This window comes from Rhinolophus ferrumequinum, chromosome 2, assembly GCF_004115265.2.
Source record: "Rhinolophus ferrumequinum isolate MPI-CBG mRhiFer1 chromosome 2, mRhiFer1_v1.p, whole genome shotgun sequence".
NCBI classification, from domain to species: domain Eukaryota; kingdom Metazoa; phylum Chordata; class Mammalia; order Chiroptera; family Rhinolophidae; genus Rhinolophus; species Rhinolophus ferrumequinum.
In genome coordinates, this window is record NC_046285.1 from 99930112 (window position 1) to 99946893 (window position 16782).

Below are 16782 nucleotides of genomic sequence, written 5' to 3' on the forward strand. Positions count from 1 at the left end.
GCAACTGAGCCCCCATATTTGACCTTAAATGACATCTGAATGATATTCTTTGACTTGAGACCTCAGAAATAAGTGGTTTAATTAAGGAGCAAAACTGTATTATGGCTGAACTACACAGATTTACTGTTAACCGAGGCACATAGTAACTGACAACTAGTCAACTCATACAAAGTTGAATCTCATGTAATCAAGACTTCCTTCTTGCTCTGTGGGTTAGTTCTTTACATTTGCTTATGGCCTTTTGATACCAATGCTGATAATGATTTCTGAGCATGCACTGGCTGCAGGGGCCCCTTGGATGCCCTCTGCATTTAAGGCAAGTCCAGCTTGTGACTTAACGGCATTCTGACTACTGTGCAGCTCAAGTTCCTTTACTGGTCATCCATCGCCTTTACATTTGCAAAGTCAGCCGTGCTATGAACTGGACTCTATTTTATTGTTGGTACTGTATTATTGCCATGGCATTAGTCTGCTGAACTCAGTGGTCATTGTACTCGTGCTCCTCTGAATTTTTTTTTCATTCTTCTCTGGGTTCTTTTTATTTTCATCACTAACCCCAAAGAATATGTTTTCGTGTTAAGATTCCCCAGGTCTCAATCTCTGCCTTGGTCTCATGGCCTTAGAATGGGCAAGCTCGTCTTATTTTTCTGATCACCTGTTTCATTGGCCACTGCATTCTGAGGGCCAGACTTGGCCTTGACCCGTCACATTTCTTTTGTCTGCCCTGAGTCGAGGACCAGTGATTTTTGGGCTCCTGACTCCTAGATTCCAGATTTCCCTCTGATTCCCAGGAGGCAGAGCAGCCAGTTTTAATAGCTCATGATGCTGGAAGTACAGCTTGCAAGGCCCTTTCAGTGACCACTGAAAACCGTCCATCTACACCGCTCTGGTCATTATATTATTAAACATTTACATGGACGTGGAGTCAGTGAATGAGTTCTAAATGTTGAGGCATAGATTCAGGGCTGTAATACAGAATTCACAAATTATGGCATCTATTATAAGATAGCATTTGGCATCAAGTTACGGGAAGAAATTCTTCTTAAAACAAAAACTGAATTTGCCCAAAAAGAAGTGTTTCTAAAATACCTTTTCATTGCTCATTGTAAATCAGATAACAGCAAAGTATTAAAAAAAAAAAATGGACTGCTCCTGTCATCTTATTACCTAGGAAAAATTTAATAACATTTTGCTGTATGTTCATCCATACTTTTTTTCATGTATGTGTACAGAATTAACATTTTTTCTTTTGGAAAAAACTGTGGATTGACCCTGCATGCTGATTTCTTTCTTTATTGTTAAAGTATTTCCATGTCAGTATATAAGGATCAACATCCTGTTTTTAATGGCTGCATAGTACTTGTTCAATCAGTGAAAGTAATTTATTGAACCAGTCTTCTGTTAATGAACAACTAACTGTTTCCATTTGTTCACTATCCTTATAACTTTGCAGGATTTTCATAGCTAAATCCTTGTGCCAGGGTTTGGCAGTTTTCTTAAATTCCTAGAAGTGACAAAATTGAAGGTGTGCATATTTTAAATTAATATATATTTATATATTTCCCTCCAGAAAGTTGACATTTTTATCATCAATGTAGATGAGTGAAGAAACTGAAATCCTAATGTTCTAGGCAAAAAGTTACCTTGAGTGGAAAGAAAAAAGCACTGGCTTCTACCTATACCAGACCACAGTGTCCACGTTGATTTTGCCCTAAATATAAATTGCATCAAAATCTTCCTGTCCTTCTGTCATAGTGTTAGTCCAGACCCCCTCTGAGATCACCCTCGCTGACCCTCTCCCCACCTCTCCAAGAGGTGAGGTGTTCAGCGCAGGGTCTGGCTTGAGGACGAGCGTCTCTAACCCACTAGTCAGAAGCAGTTGCTCTTTCTGAATTCTTGTAGCATCGTTGCCTTTTGTTTCAATCTTACCTGTGTTTCAACTTGCTTTTTATTAGTTACTTGCATGTGTCTGTCTTCAAATCTATATCACGAATCTTTAAAGGGTAGGCTTTGTGTTTTACATCCCTGTAGCTACCCTTTTGAAGGTAGATTTCACAGTGAGCAACTTGGAATTACTTGTCTTGAGGAAGACACTTTGAGAGAAATGTTTCCAGGTAAATATTAGGTTGAGCCTTAAGAAATGGTTAATATATGACTGTTCTTGATTCCCTCAAATGTCAGTTTCATAAGGTTCAACCTATTTTTTTGACATCCACAGAATTTCGTCTTAAGCAATCATTTAGTTGTCACTTTCACTCCATACCTCCTCTTTTACAACCAATTTGTGCTGTTAAAATTATTTTAGAATCATTCCCTAATAAACATTTCTACATGTCCCTCCCTAACTTTCTTATAAAGATTATTGTGTAAATTAAATATTGTGTTCATGAGTGCTTTTCACTTAATACATAACATTAGCAACTCTTAAAGCTCTCATAGCTTTGACAGTTAAATGACCACTTGGTATGTCATTTTTTAAACTTGAGGTATTTTTGTTTTTGCAGAGTATACAGCAGTTTTTCACTGCATTGCAATGTTCGTTACTTTTCTAGTACACTTCGTATATGTTGGTGCCAGTCTCCCCCATCCTCTCCCACATTTTCTAAGCCTGTTACGTCTTTGTGCAGTAGTTCTTCCGTATTTTTTATAAATGGTTTATTAAATGTGATTCGTGCGCAAAGTAATAGAGCAGTTAATTTCTCAAAAGAGTTTTCTATCTTTGACCTTTAGAAAAACCTATAAAAGTTAACTTTTCTAGTCACCCACAAGTTATGCAGTATATAATAGTACATATACGGGGGTAATCATGTTTGAGCATGTATTTATGTATCATTACCTTTCTGTAGTGTCCTTACTGAATTTTATTCCAATTTTTAACACAGCTTCTGTGCTTAGTAATTTTTAATCCTTAATTGCCTGGAGAACTGTATCTCTCCGTTCAACAAATTGTGGGGGCAAAAGGGGTTCTTTTGAATCATTAAAATATTTGGTGAAACACTTCTGTGGAACCATTTTTAGATTTGGGCTTTGAGATGTCATTAGGCAGGGCTGGCACTTACACGTTTTGAGGTAGATGTTCATTCCATTTTTCCAAGGTCTGCTAGTGACAGCTGCCCTTGAAGTCTGTTCCATTGAAAGGTACTCAAAGATTTTCTTGTTTCAAGTTGTTTTGAGAATCCCAAGGAAGAATTTCCAGGGACATTGTCTATTTGGAAATGTATATTTCAAGGACATGTTTTTAAGGAGATAAATCTTGGAATTAAGAATGGAAAAGGTTTTACATTTACATTTTTATAGGTCTTGATGGTTTTCTGACCTGGCTCCACTTTCCCTAAATCCTTCTTGTTCCTGGGCGTTGCACAACTCTTTATAAAGTGAGAAAGGTAGGGTGTAGAGAGATGCTACATGCCATTAAATGGTGTGGATTCTGTGTGAGTTTTATTTCCTGCTGGACTGGGAGGGAGCTGTAGTGATAATTGGGTGCACCGAGAGCCACTGGCTCAAAACTCTTTGCCAGAGAGTCTTATTTACAAGATAATTTGTTGGCAAGTTAATCTTCTGGGGTGAAAATATGTTTAATTAGTTTAATCATTGGTCATTGACCACGGGTGTTTATGATACTTGCATGAATCCGTACCTTAAATAACCTTACTGAACGGGGATTTTATTTTGGGACAAGTAGAGATGTTCTTTCTTTTCTTTTTCCCATCTCTTTGCTCTTGTGTTTATTAACTTTGCCAGTTAGAATTTCTAGAACTGTGATTTTCAAAATGCGGTCTGAGGAGCCTGGGCTTCCCCGGGACCCTCTCAGGGCACCATCACAAAAGCGATAGTGAGTAAAACGCTGGAGTCTTAGTATAAATGCAGGCAACAGCACCACACTTCACTTTTTGTCGGTGTATGCAGTGTGATCGACAAATACGGTGAACGCTTAAAAAAATTTATTACGGAAAAGACACAGTGCCATTAATCCTCCTCAGAATACTCCCCCTCGCTTCGAACACACTTATCCTATCGTTCTTGCCACTTTCTGAAGCAGTTCTGGAAGTTCTCTTCCGTGAGTGTCTTTAAGTGGCGCTGTGGTGGCTGCCTTGATGCCCTGAATCATTTTTACTTTGGGGAAGAGTCAGAAGTCTCATGGTGCCAGAATCAGTGAATGAGGTGGGTGAGGACACACCGTAATGTTTTTATTTGACAGAAACTGCCGTACCAGAAGCAATGTGGGACGTGGAACCTTTCCGTTGTGATCACAAAATACAGTGAATGTGCTGCCGAGTGCCGTCCAACGGAAAGGCAGGGACCTTCAATATGGGAAGTGGCACATCGACCCTTAGTAACAGTGTGTGACAAGTTTCAACTTGTTCGGTGTAGTCAATCGAGTGTGAGCTACGGTTGAGAGAAGGTGTGTTTTAAAATGTGTTGTAAATCATGGATCACAAACAATGCTTTAACATAAAATGGGCAAACGGTTTCATCATCCATCATGACAACACCCTGTGTCACACATAGCTTCTGGTATAAGGCAATTTCTGTCAAATAAAAGCATTATGGTGTGTCCTCATCCAACTTATTCACCGGATCTGGCACCGTGCGACTTCTGGCTCTTCCCCAAAATCAAAATGATTCAGGACAGTGCAGCTAAAGATACTCATGAAAGAGGCCTTACAGAACTGCTTCCGAAAGTGGCAAGAATGATGGGATAAGTGTATTCGAAGCAAGGGGGAGTACTTTGAGGGGGGTTAATGGAAATGTGTCTTTTACTGTAATGTTTTTATTTAAACATCACTGTGTTTTCTTTTTCTTTATCACGCCTCATATTCCTCGCTACCATGCAATTGAAGTTTTTTTCTTTAATAGCCAATTTCAGTTCAGAATGTCCTTCAGAGTGATGAGTGGTACCAGAATAGTACTGGAATCTCATCTTGGCACAGGGGCTTTAGAAGTTAGCATGTCTAACCTTTCACCCAGTACAAAGGTTGATCCAGTGGTCATCCTGTGTCTCTGTACTTCTAGAGATGGGAAGGTCAGTGCTTCACAAAGCAGCCCATTTCACTCTCATCTAGCTGTAGCTGTCAGAAATGTGTTTTTGTTTATACATGGAGGCTCCGTTTCTCTGTTGTACCCTTTGATTCCAGTCTAACCCTTGGGTTCTAATCTAAATAAAACCTAAGTATTTTTTGCACAGTTACCCTGCAAATAGTTGAACTTAGCTGTTGGGTTTTTCCCTAAGTCTTCTTTTATAGCCTGAACACCAGTAGTTTCAGTAATTAATAATAAGATCAAAAGTTGATTTAAATTTTGTGTAGGAGGAGTTTTCTTTTTTTAAGTGTTAGTTAGGATAAATTTTTTGGTTAGTACTTTATCTTATCAGCAAATAATTAGAACAATCTAAGTTCAACATTTGTATTTATATATTTGAACTTGGTATTTTTGAAATCCATACAATATTTAGTTTCTTCTATTAGATGAACTCTGGATTCTTTTCATCTAAGTATTAGTACTAACAGCATTTTTGGCACTACATGAAATAAATAGAAAAACATCAGTATTGTACTTTAGCTTCAGCATTAACAGTCACGACACTGATAGTGAGCTGTGTTGGATATGAAAAGTGGATCCAACTTGTATTAGAGATTCGAGAAAACTTAGAGTTCCTCGAAGAAGAATGGGAGTAAGTAAGCAAGAGACCCGCTTAGGGAGGTACAAGTGATACCTCATTTATTTAACAACTATTCCCTGTGCCTGCTGCATGTTATGGACGGCATGGACTTTGGGAATACAGCTGTGTCCAAGATAGACAAACGTCCTTGCTCTTCTGAAGCTTATGTTCTCGTGGTGAAAGGATATGTATAGATGCCGTAAGTGCTGTGGAGAAGTAAAGGGGAGCGGCATAGAGTACCTGTGGGGGGCTGGGGGGGCGCTTTGGGTGATGAGGGTGTCAGCACGAATTGCATAGAAAGAAAGAGACTCGAGCTTTGTACGCCCCCTGGAATATTGAGAATGGCGATATGAATGTGTGTGTGCGTTTTGTAGAGACAGAAAATTTGTTGAGAACCTCTAATTTATTAGCACGTGAGAAAACGGAGGCATGCATGAATTTAACATTGATAAATTTTAAAAATGTATCCAGGGTTGTATAACTTATTAGTGAATGAGCTGGGACTGGAATCCAGTTTTCCTAGTTCTCATTCACATTCATTTTACTGTTTCTTTTCCATAGTTTTTCAAGTGTATGTTTTCAGTCCCCCAGTCTGTGCCTTGCCAGAAGTGTTTCATTGACAATGGTGGATTGGAAGAAAGAGCTGCTTTCAGACGAGGAGGGAGAAGCCTCTCAGAAGCATGCATGCACAACTTTTTAGAACGAAATGGTTTAATTAAATGGCAATTGTGGCAGCAAAATATTTGCTTTTTGTAGACCATGTGTTTTTACACATTGAACATTATGCTGGATTTTTTTTTTTTTTGGAAGCCTAAAAATTTTATTTTAATCTGTAGGTTATTCTAAATGAGGAAAGTGACAACTTGACAAATGAAGTTGGCAGCTTGGGTTGATTAGAATCAGTGATTGGTGGATGGACTGGTGATTTTGTAGAATCTCTTCTGAATCCTGTGGTGGTTTGAACAGTCAGTGATGTTTATTAGGTTGGTGCCGTGTGTGTGTGTGTGTGTGTGTGTGTGTGTGTGTGTGTGTGTCTACTTGTGACCCATCCCACTGTCTGGCCCAGGCTCGCGGTTGTCGTCGGGCATAGTTCAGAATGAGTGGATTGAGGCCTTGCCAGCTTCCCTGAACCCATTACAATATGGAGCAGAGGTTGGCCAGATAGTAAATAGTTTAGGCTTTGCAGGCCGTGGAGTCTCTGCTGTAATTTCAGATCTGCCTTTAGCACGAAGGCAACCAGAGACACTGTGTAATTGCCTGAGCTGGCTGTGTTCCTATAAAACTTCATTTACAAAAACAGGTACCCTGTTTCCTCGAAAATAAGACCTAGCCAGACAGTCAGCTCTAATGTGTCTTTTGGAGCAAAAATTAATATAAGACCCAGTCTTATTTTACTATAAGACTAGGTATAATATAATATAATGTAATATAATATAAAATACTGGCTCTTACATTAATTTTTGCTCCAGAAGACACATTAGAGCTGATTGTCCAGCTAGGTCTTATTTTCGAGGAAGCATGGTAGTGAGCCAGATTTGGCCCATTGGCCCTGGTTTGCTGACTCCTGATTTATAGTGATGAGGTCAGTTATATGGGAAAAGTCAAGAAACAAGAAATATTTTTACCCCATCTTCATCTTTCTTTTTAAACTTTTAGGTAATTTGAAATTACAGTAAAATGAATGTGTCTAGTCAAGCAGTATACAATTTGACCTTGACATAATAAAGTCAAACAAACTGTGTTTTGATGTTTTCCTAAGTTACATTCTTGTTAGGTAGCTTTACCCTTTTTGAACAGAAGAAAATCTTTTTTATTTCACAGGCTCTTATTTCAGAAGAAGGTGCTCCATGTTTCATACTGTAAACACTTGAGTTGGAATTTAAATAAGGCCAGAGGTGTTGAGATATATCCTTTTTAATCAGGCAAAACTGAGATTAAAATATATGATTTGGGTAGTAATCAGAAGACTAATCAAAGTTTTGCTTTGTTTTGTTTTTTAAATCTTACCCATTCTTTATTTGGATAGACTGTTCACCCGCATTATCATAAGTTAATTGATGTAATACCAGGTCAAGAAATAGCATTTTAATGGAATGAAATATTACCCTGCTGTTAGTACTGAGGCTTCTGCAAAAATATGGAAGCGTCTGTGAACTAATGAGGTGTGAGAAGAATTTAGTCTCCATGTTGATGAAAACTATATGAAGATGTGTTTGTATAAAGTCATAAGGAGAAGTTGCCATAGACTTTTTACCTAGTTAGTGTTAATGCAAAGAGATCTTGGCCCCTGCTTTTATTGTTTTCAGGAAATTTGTTTTATTATAAGGTTAGTTAAATATATAAACATAATTTTCAGTAGGCATTTTTAAAATCCCTTGTGGGCTACAGTATGAAAATAAAATAAAAATTTTATTTCTAAACCCTAAACTAATACTTAGTACATTCGCAGCATTTTAGCAGTATTCTTCAGAAAGAAAATCTATAGGAACAGTGGTTTTCTTTGGTTACCAGAATACATACTTAAAAATTGTTCTGCAGTTTTCATTTGATCCAAAATGAGCCACTGGAAGGTAGCCTTTCTTTAGCTCATGCCTGCACTGCAGCCTCTCTTTGCTTGCATCCCTTCACTTATGTCTCTTTGGGGACATGTCCCTTCCCCTTTACAAGGTGCCCTCTGAGCTCCTCTCCCTGTCTTTGCTTTGTTACTGTTCCTTTTCCTTGCTCTTTTACATATTAGCTTCCGTGTAATCTGAAAGTCATGGCATCTCTCAAGAGGCCCAATTTCCAAATGTGTAAACCTTCTTTGCCCTTCTTTGTTTTGGTGAAGATTAAATATGTAACGATAAAACTCTAGATCAGCCGTTGGGCATATAGCAGTTACACAGTAAGTCATAGCTGCCATCGTTGTTGTTTAAAATATCTTACATTTTATCCTCTTGATTGGTTCATTCCCCTTTAACTACTAACTTGCTCATGTTTTCTCTCCCCTAAAATACTTTGTTCAAACTTATCGGCCCTTCAAGTCCTGGCACTTTCTCTTTGCCTTCATTGCTGTCGAATCTCTATCATGGAAACCTTTGCAGCCCAGCTTCTGGCCCCATTTTGCTATGACCATGCAGCCACCATTCTGTGGCTTTGCCTTCATCTCCATCCTCTACCCTGTCACTGTGGGGGCTGCCCCTTTTCCTAGTTTCTGTGGCAGGGCAGGCCTGATTTTCCTTGTACTGTTGTTTGTGCCTTTTCTATTTGCTTCTCTGACTTTGAGTCCTCCTATCAGGCCCAAATGTTTGTGTTTCCCCAAGGTTCTGTTGTTGGTCTCTTTTCTTCTCACCCTGCCCCCTCCTGCAGTGGTCTCCTCCTGGGGCTTCAGATAGCCCTCCCATGTGCATTCTAACCCACCCTGTTTTAAGCTTAAGGTTTACATCTTGAGAAGTAAACCTAGAAGAGTTGTGGGCAGCTCAGGCTCAGCATGTCCTAAGCCAAACTCATCTTTTATTGTCCTCGACGAGCTTCTTCAGATTTCCCTTCAGCTGTTAATAACAGTACCATTCCCTTGGCCGCCTGTTTGGTGCCCTCGTGTGCCACGCCTCTTCCTCATTCGCCACAGACATTAGTTGCATTTTGTCAGGTTTACCCTTGTAAAGCATCTTCCAAACTTCTTTTATGTGTACATATGTGAAGAGGTATCTGGAAAGAAATTCACCAAAATGTTGAAAGTCTTTTATCTCTGGATGATGGGATTTTATGTTTTTGAATTTTGTTTTATGTAACAGGAATTTATTATTTCTCTGCTTACACCCCACCTGTAATCTCATGTCTCCGCCCTCCCTGGTCCTGAGCTTCATCCGGTCGGACTCCTAGCCGTTTTCCTCAGTTCACTCACCCTTTCTTGCCTTTGCTCCGTAACTCAGTGCCTGGTTCACTTTTCTTTGCATCTCCCATTGTCATTTTTCAGGGCTTCTCTCAAGGAAGCTTTCATTAATGAAACCAGCTGAGTGTGCTGTCCCCTTTCATGAGCGCTCTGACCCCAGTCACCGTCTGTGTTCTGCCTTCTGGTCTTCTTACAGGGGATTTTGTGTTAATACCGTTATTAGATTGTGAGCTCCCTGAGGGCAGAAATTGGGTCTTACTCATCCTCTCCCCCTTTTGTTATCATCTCCCAGTTTTTCTTTGGGGGATAACCCCTTTTCCTACTGGCTTTGATTTTGGTGGAATGGTCAAAGTGTCCTAGCAAGCGGATGCTCTTTCTCTGGAGTTTGAATTTTGAGTCATGGGATTCATGGACTGACAGTGATTGGCGCTGACACAGCTTGGCCAAGGATCTCGAAGAAGCCACTCCTTACTTCCTGCTTCCCAGATCCCTGCAGCTGCTCTGGTCCCTGAACTCTCCGCGGCCTGGTCTTCAGATTTTCCTTCACATCTGTGAGCTATCTCATATCCTTACAATCAGTGTCCATTTCTCTCTCTGTCTCTCCCTCTCTCTTTCTCTCTCTTTTTAATTTTAAAATAGCCAAAGACAGTTTCTGTTGCTTTTACTCAAAGATTTCTACCAGTAGAGCTGTAATGATTAGAACTGACCAGACTTAATCATTCTAGTTCTTACATTGATTCTGATGTGTCTTTTCCTTCTTTTTAAAAACAAAAACAAAAAAACAGCCGGAGACCGCTGCTGCTTTGAAGCGGACGATCGAAGCCCTGATGGACAGAGGGGCGGTCGTGAGGAACTTGGAAAACCTGGGTGAACGAGCGCTTCCTTACAAGATGTCCGCCCACAGTCAGCGGCACAACAGAGGAGGGTACGTTTCTTATCCCGTGAAAAATGTCTTTGATCCGCTCAGTAAAGGATACTGTTTAATTCATCTTAGAAAGTACTATAATTTCACAGTCAGGCCCCTGTTGGGCTGGGTGCTGTCCAGGTGCACGCCCTAGAATGGCGGAGCTGCACCTGGGAGGCGGTCATGCTGGCCCGTCACAAGCTGGAATCAGTACTAGAACAGGTCACTCGGGGAGCAACCGGTTTATAAGCTTTTGATCGACGGAAACTCTTTTTTTGTCTAAGCATTGTTTTTCCCGGCATTTCTTTAAAATGCCTTGAGGACAGCTCAGTGAGCAATGTGTTGTTCACATACTCAGTGCAGCCTTTGTAAATATGTTGGTTGCAGACAACAAGCAAACTGTACTTCTTAGGACTAATGTATATAACCAGAGCCTAGCCCACAATGGAAAAATGCCTCTACCTACTCAACCAGTAATCAATTTTCTGTAATGGAATTTTTTCTCTCAGACTATATATAGCAACTTCCTCAAACATATGTCAAGTATTTGATTCTGTTGTAATAACTGTCCTTTGTACAGATTCTTTAACACTAATTTGTTGAGTTGATACGAAGCTTCTCTAAGCCCTGGTGGTATCTTTTTTATGCCCATGGTTTCTGGTTTGGAGGAAGAATCATCTCATAGTGTTGGGTTTCCTGGCAGTAGGCGTGGAGAAGATGGGAGTCAGTTTTTAGCATAGTGGAAAGGGTCCAGGAGTGGAATACTGATTCTCCCTCTGGTACACACCAGCTGTGTGGCCTTGAGCAAGTAAGTCATTTAGCTTCTCTGGTTCCTGCTTCCTTGGATACTGAACTCAGGTGGTTGTTTTCCCATCTACTGTCACGGCCATCAGACGAGAGAATCTCTGCAGACGGTCCTGGGTGCTGCTTTTATCACAGGGAGCCAGCGGGCGTGTGCAGGTGCAGTACCTGTGACAGGCCCAGGTGGAGCCTCACAGCAAGGCTTTCTTACTGCGTTTAAACCTTCTGCCAAGATGTGGCACATAACTGCAAATTTCATCTTTTGATTGCTTCACCTTATTTTGTGCTAATGTTCAGCTTCTTGAGAACACCTCTGAAGAGAGTGCCTGAGGCGTTGCTAGGCAACATGAAATGCACAGTGGCTTTTCCTCTTCCGCAATCATAGTAACAGTGAGGGATGAAGATTGTGTGGATAACATTAAAAAAAAACTTAACCACAAAGGGGTTTGGTTTTAACAGCACGGCTCTGAATCCTTTTGCCATTGTGTTTAAAGAGGAGCACATAAAATTTGGCCAAGAATTCTTGGCCAGGTTCTCTGATGGAAGGTGCTGAATCGGGGGAGAAGTCAGTTTGCTTACAGATGTGCTTTCAGGGGTGTACAGTGGGGGGTCTTTTCTTCTGCCATTTTTCCAAGTGGAGGATCTGACTCAGTGGAGAGTTGGGATGACCAGCATTCTAGAATTTGCACTTTTCACAGGGGCCTGGGTAGTGCTGATGCTTCTGTCTGAGGACCACAGTTTGAGAGCCACCATACTGACTCATTTAGTTTCCGGGCCTCTGTGTACAGTATTGGGCTTGGGTGGTGCTGTTTCTCTTTTATGAAGGGAACAAATTCAGATGCTGGAAAAACTCACCTAGAACTAAGCCAGAGCTGCCGACAACACCAGCTTTACGCTCCGGGTTCCTGACAGGGTGCCTGTGCCCACCGTGGACTGGGTTGCAGTCACTTATTCCATTGATATTCAAGGATTTTTTTTCTGTTCTCCTTTACAGCAGCACTCTTAAGGTGTATTGTATATGCGTGTGACGTAGAGACAGAGAGGTGGTGACCAGCCCCAGTGGGGAAGTCCCTGTGTTGAGCTTGTTTTTCTGGGACAAATGAATGACTTGTGTTTATTAGTTTAAGGTAATGTTTTCCAAAGTGTGGTTCTGAAACACTAGTTATACAGACAGGTATGCCCCACCAAAATCCGGGGGGGGGTGGGGGCGTGATCAGTGAATTGTGGGAATCCTTGCGTGATCTAGTCCCTTCTAGAGTCACAGCACATGAGCGACATGGTGAGAAGCCCTTCAGTCAGATGCCTTCGTTTATCAGTTGTATTTCACCATGTTACCTTTTATTTCTTTACATTCATTAGTATTCTTCACAGTGACTTTTGGTAAATGAGGAGGAGATGAGGCTAGTGTAGTTTGGAATTACCTGGATGGAGGTTTGGATGTACTTTCGTGTCAGATGTCTGCGGTGTGGGGCTTAAGTCAGTCTGATGTTCTCTTGGCTTCATCCAGTCCTCCCATGGTCACTAATCCCAGCGACATTTGTCCCAGGCGTTTTGTTCATTTGGCAAGTTCTTTATGTGCACTACACATAGCCACAGAAGGAGTCCGGAGGTATATGAAGCAGATTATGTGCCAGGCTGTGTGGGGTGCTGAGATGGTTCACTTTTATGAAATGATTAAGAAGAAATAGAGTAGACTTGTCTGTTACATGTTTGTTAGCATTCAGAAGTTGTTAGCTCTTTCTGAACAGCCCTGGAGGCCGTGACTCGTGACCTGTACTTTTGGCGCGGCCCTGATTTGAATCCTGAGGCTGGTGTGCGAGAGCCAATTTTTCAGCGGGCTGAGGAGTGAGCCGAGCTGCCCTCTGAGAACCCACATCGCATTGTGGTGCTGCTGGGATTCTATGTTTGTTGCCTTTAGGCTTTATGGGAAGAATGTCCTATTGGTGTTCCGAGGTCTCAGGATGGTTCTAGTGATTGTTGTGGTTGCTAATCCCAAGGAGTTTTCAGCTGAATGAGGGACTTGCCTGCCTGTGGCTAACCGAGGTCCCAGCCAAGGGGTGGAAGGGCAGGGGCCCCGGCGCACAGCAAGCCCCACCTGGCCCAGCCTGACAAGCAGGCGTCTCTGTTGCAATTACGTCCATCAGGTTGAGTGATTACCTCTACCGTTTTCCCATTCTCACCTCCTTCCCCCAAAGCCGTACCTCCGCTACCCACATGCCTAGTAGTCCTGAGAGAAAAATGAGGGGAAAAGTGCTTAGGTAAGAGAAATCCTACTTTAGGGTGAACGGAGTCGAAGGAAGAAGAGGCGGCACCTTGAAAGTGGTATCTGGTGTTTATTATTATATTGTCTACTTACGTAGTTTACGCCAAAAAAACAAACAAACCAGAAACGTTATAGTACAGACATCACAGTCCAAATATTAATTTGGTCAGTCCCCACTTCAGAAACGGGTTCCATTCCAGGAACTTGTCTGTAGGTCTGTTGTCTGTGACTGGGAACCTGTTTGCCCTTTGGAACCACTCGATGGTTAAGTTCTTAGGCTGCTCCACAGAAGCGTACTCCACTCATCATCTCTGAGGCAGAAAGGGGCCAGTCACTTATGTATGGCTGCGCGCCCTTTTCAGACTTTAAAAATGCTGCTCTGCGTTCCACCTGGCAACAAAGAGGAGCCTGGGTCAGGTCACCTGTCAGGGACGGGGACAGTATCAGACCCCTGTAATTGACGACTGTTTTTCCAGGGGAAGTCACTTCCCATGTCACTTGTCCCCCCAGGTGATCTGAACCTAGGACTAGGAGGAGCTGGCCAGATGCGCCTGTGCTGTGTGGACCCGGGTGGGGTGGTTGGGAAGTGGGTCTTGTGGACCAGCTTTCCAGATGGAGGCTTCCGTCTGCCGTTTCCAGGCGGTGTCTGGAAACTACTGGAGCGTGACTCGGTGCTGGGGGCGTTGTAGGGTCTGGGAGTCATTCTCGGCTCTGGATTTGCTTTGGTCTCTTGGAGGCCCCCTAGATTTTTTCTCCTTTGTCCCTTCACATGTCACCTTGATACCTTCATCCAATCTGGGAAAGGCAAGATTGGTGTGGTGGAACATTCTTACTGTATTCCTCGGAGTTGTAAAGGGACAACGTCACATGCAGAAGGGAGCAGTGAGAGTAGAAGCCCAGGGAGACACTTGCTGAAGAGGCATGTGTTGTACTGACCTGTAGCCGTCACCCCTGCCAGAACCGCTGCAGCGTCTTTCTCTGGGCTGCACACACTGGTGTAGGGCTCTTTCCACTAGATGGGGCTGGACCGAGCCTGCATGCGGTCTGGTGCAGGCGGGGGAGCTATGGAAGAAACCGGTCTGTATTTCAGTGTGGGGCGTGCGCTTGTTTGTAAAAGGCGCCTCCGGTCGGCTCGGACTGTTTGTCCCCGGTCTGACTTTATGCAGTGAGAGGGGGCGGCGGGCTTGGACCGCGTGTGCTGTTTGAGCAGCGAAGGAGGTTCCTCCCGCCTGTTGTGTCCTCCTTTGTCCGTTCCCGTCCACTTTAAAATGTGCATAGGTGCTCCTAGCAAGGATCTGTGGCCTACATATAAGATGCCCTTCTATTTACGGGTAAGCAGAATGATAAAAATAACTGGTTCTGTGGTGAAACAGTGGAATTTTACTGACTCGTTCCCCAAATGTGTCTGCAGCTTACTCCAAGAGAGCTGGCACCCTCTCTAGAGGAGATTGATTCTCCTCTGTAGTTTTCCCGTTAGCTAACATTTCCATGTTCTCGTGCTTTCCTGCCAGCATCGAGTCCAGCCAGCATCCTGACTCTCGTCTGGTGTGTAGGTACTCCACAATGGGCTTTCAGGGCAGGGCTGCAGCGGCCGGCGAGGTTTCTTTTTAGTGGCAGCGTCCCAAGATTTGTAAAGATTCTGCAGCAGCTGTAGTGGCTTTTAAAGTGTACGAGACCCAACAGATACAAAAAGAAATGGGACTTTAATGTGCAGAAGGTGTCTTGGTTTTAAGATGAGTGATTCACTGCCCTCAGTGAAGCCTGAATTCAGCAAGGTTTAACCGATAACAGTCCAGGAACTGGCATTCAAATGGATCTGTTTCCTAGCTTCAAAAAGGCTTTGAGATGCTGCGTGGCTTCAAATCCCTCTCCTCCCCATCCCCCACCCCCACCCACTGTGAGCCACTGAGCGCTTCAGTGGAAATTTCCACTTGTCTGCTAAGGGGAAGGGGAGGCTAAGCGAGTGTGTGACTGTTTGAAAGAGACAAAGAATTTAACTCAAATTCAAGCAAGCGCTTTCTGTGGAAAACTTGTAAATACAGGATTAAGACAAGAGAAATACATACAACCTTTGCATTTAGGAGCACTGGAAGAAAACACATTTCCTCCCCCAACAACTCCCGGGTGGGGAGCTTGAAGGGGGTGGGGGCTGGCAGTCCTGGGCTGTCTGCAGAGCTTGTGTCAGAAGCTGCCTGAGTGGGGAGGGGGAGCGGAAAGGACCCTGAGAGCTGCTGACTCCCTCATGACACCGGAAACCGCTGCTATGGGTGGAGCGACCTTGGTGGCATCCTTTTATGTCCTGGGGAAGCCATTTCTCCGGGTCTTCTCAGATCTCAGGCTTTCAGTCATGGTGGCAGAAAGTTTGGGATTGTGAGAGTGTCTGAAGAAATAGAAAGGAGGGTAAATTAACACCTTGAAGACGACGTGGGCAGGTTCTACCTGTGACATAGTTCACTGTTTTTCCAACTTTTGAACATGGGACTGTGTGCTGTGAACGGCATCACTGCAATGAACCTTCTCTTGTCCTTTCTCTCCTTGCCACGGGTATCAGTCATCTCCTTACTTTCACTTCTGCAGAGCTGGTGCTGCATAAAAGTTAAGTGATTTTCTTTAGAAAAGAGAGATGCTTGGGTAAATCTAATTTCTACCTTGTAGATGAAGGGATTCCATAATTAAAACACACAGGGAGAACACACCTGGAGTGTAAACACTGCTGGGCCTTGTGTTGGCGCAGTGGTCATGCTGCCACCGGCCCGGCCGCCTGCTGTGCAGAACCAGCTGAGCACATGCTGGAAGGTGCTGGCATCCGTAACTCCATTTCAGAGCGCTAAGCTGGGCATTTCCAAAAATGATCTGTCCATTTATTGATCCATCATTGATTGTAGTGTAAAAGTAGAGAATGGAAAACTGGCCATTTAGAGAACTTGATTCTGTTTCTTCTCATTGGGGTGTCAGCTTTTGGGTATGTGTCAGCGGTTGCAGTTATAGTCATAATTCTAAACGTTTCCCTTGAGGACGGAGCTTACTGTGAGGCTGGAGGAAAGGAGGAGTGCACATGTGTTACGACTTTTGGTCTTGTGTCTTGATTCTGCCCAGCTTGGTGAGGGGACATTGATACTGCCCTGTGGTTATCGTATCCTCTGGATCCTTCCCCATCTTAGGAGGAGGCAGGCAGGGCGAAAGGGCTCTCAGATTCCTCGGGAGGCACTGAGCCCCTTTTGTGGCCCCTTCCCGTGAACAGCAGCTAGCTCCTCAGAGTTTCAGAGTGGTTTCTCCATGGCAGC

The 16782-nt window shown here is 43.0% G+C and overlaps 1 protein-coding gene across 3 annotated transcripts in view; it reads left to right on the forward strand.

The window, feature by feature from the left end:
• Positions 1-16782, forward strand: part of MRPS6 (mitochondrial ribosomal protein S6) — a 68522-nt gene that overhangs the window by 40606 nt on the left and 11134 nt on the right. For all 3 annotated transcript variants that reach the window (XM_033135285.1, XM_033135274.1, XM_033135264.1), the window contains one exon: positions 10316-10455. In XM_033135285.1, coding sequence (XP_032991176.1) covers positions 10316-10455 — 140 coding nt within the window. The remainder of the gene's footprint in view (positions 1-10315; positions 10456-16782) is intronic.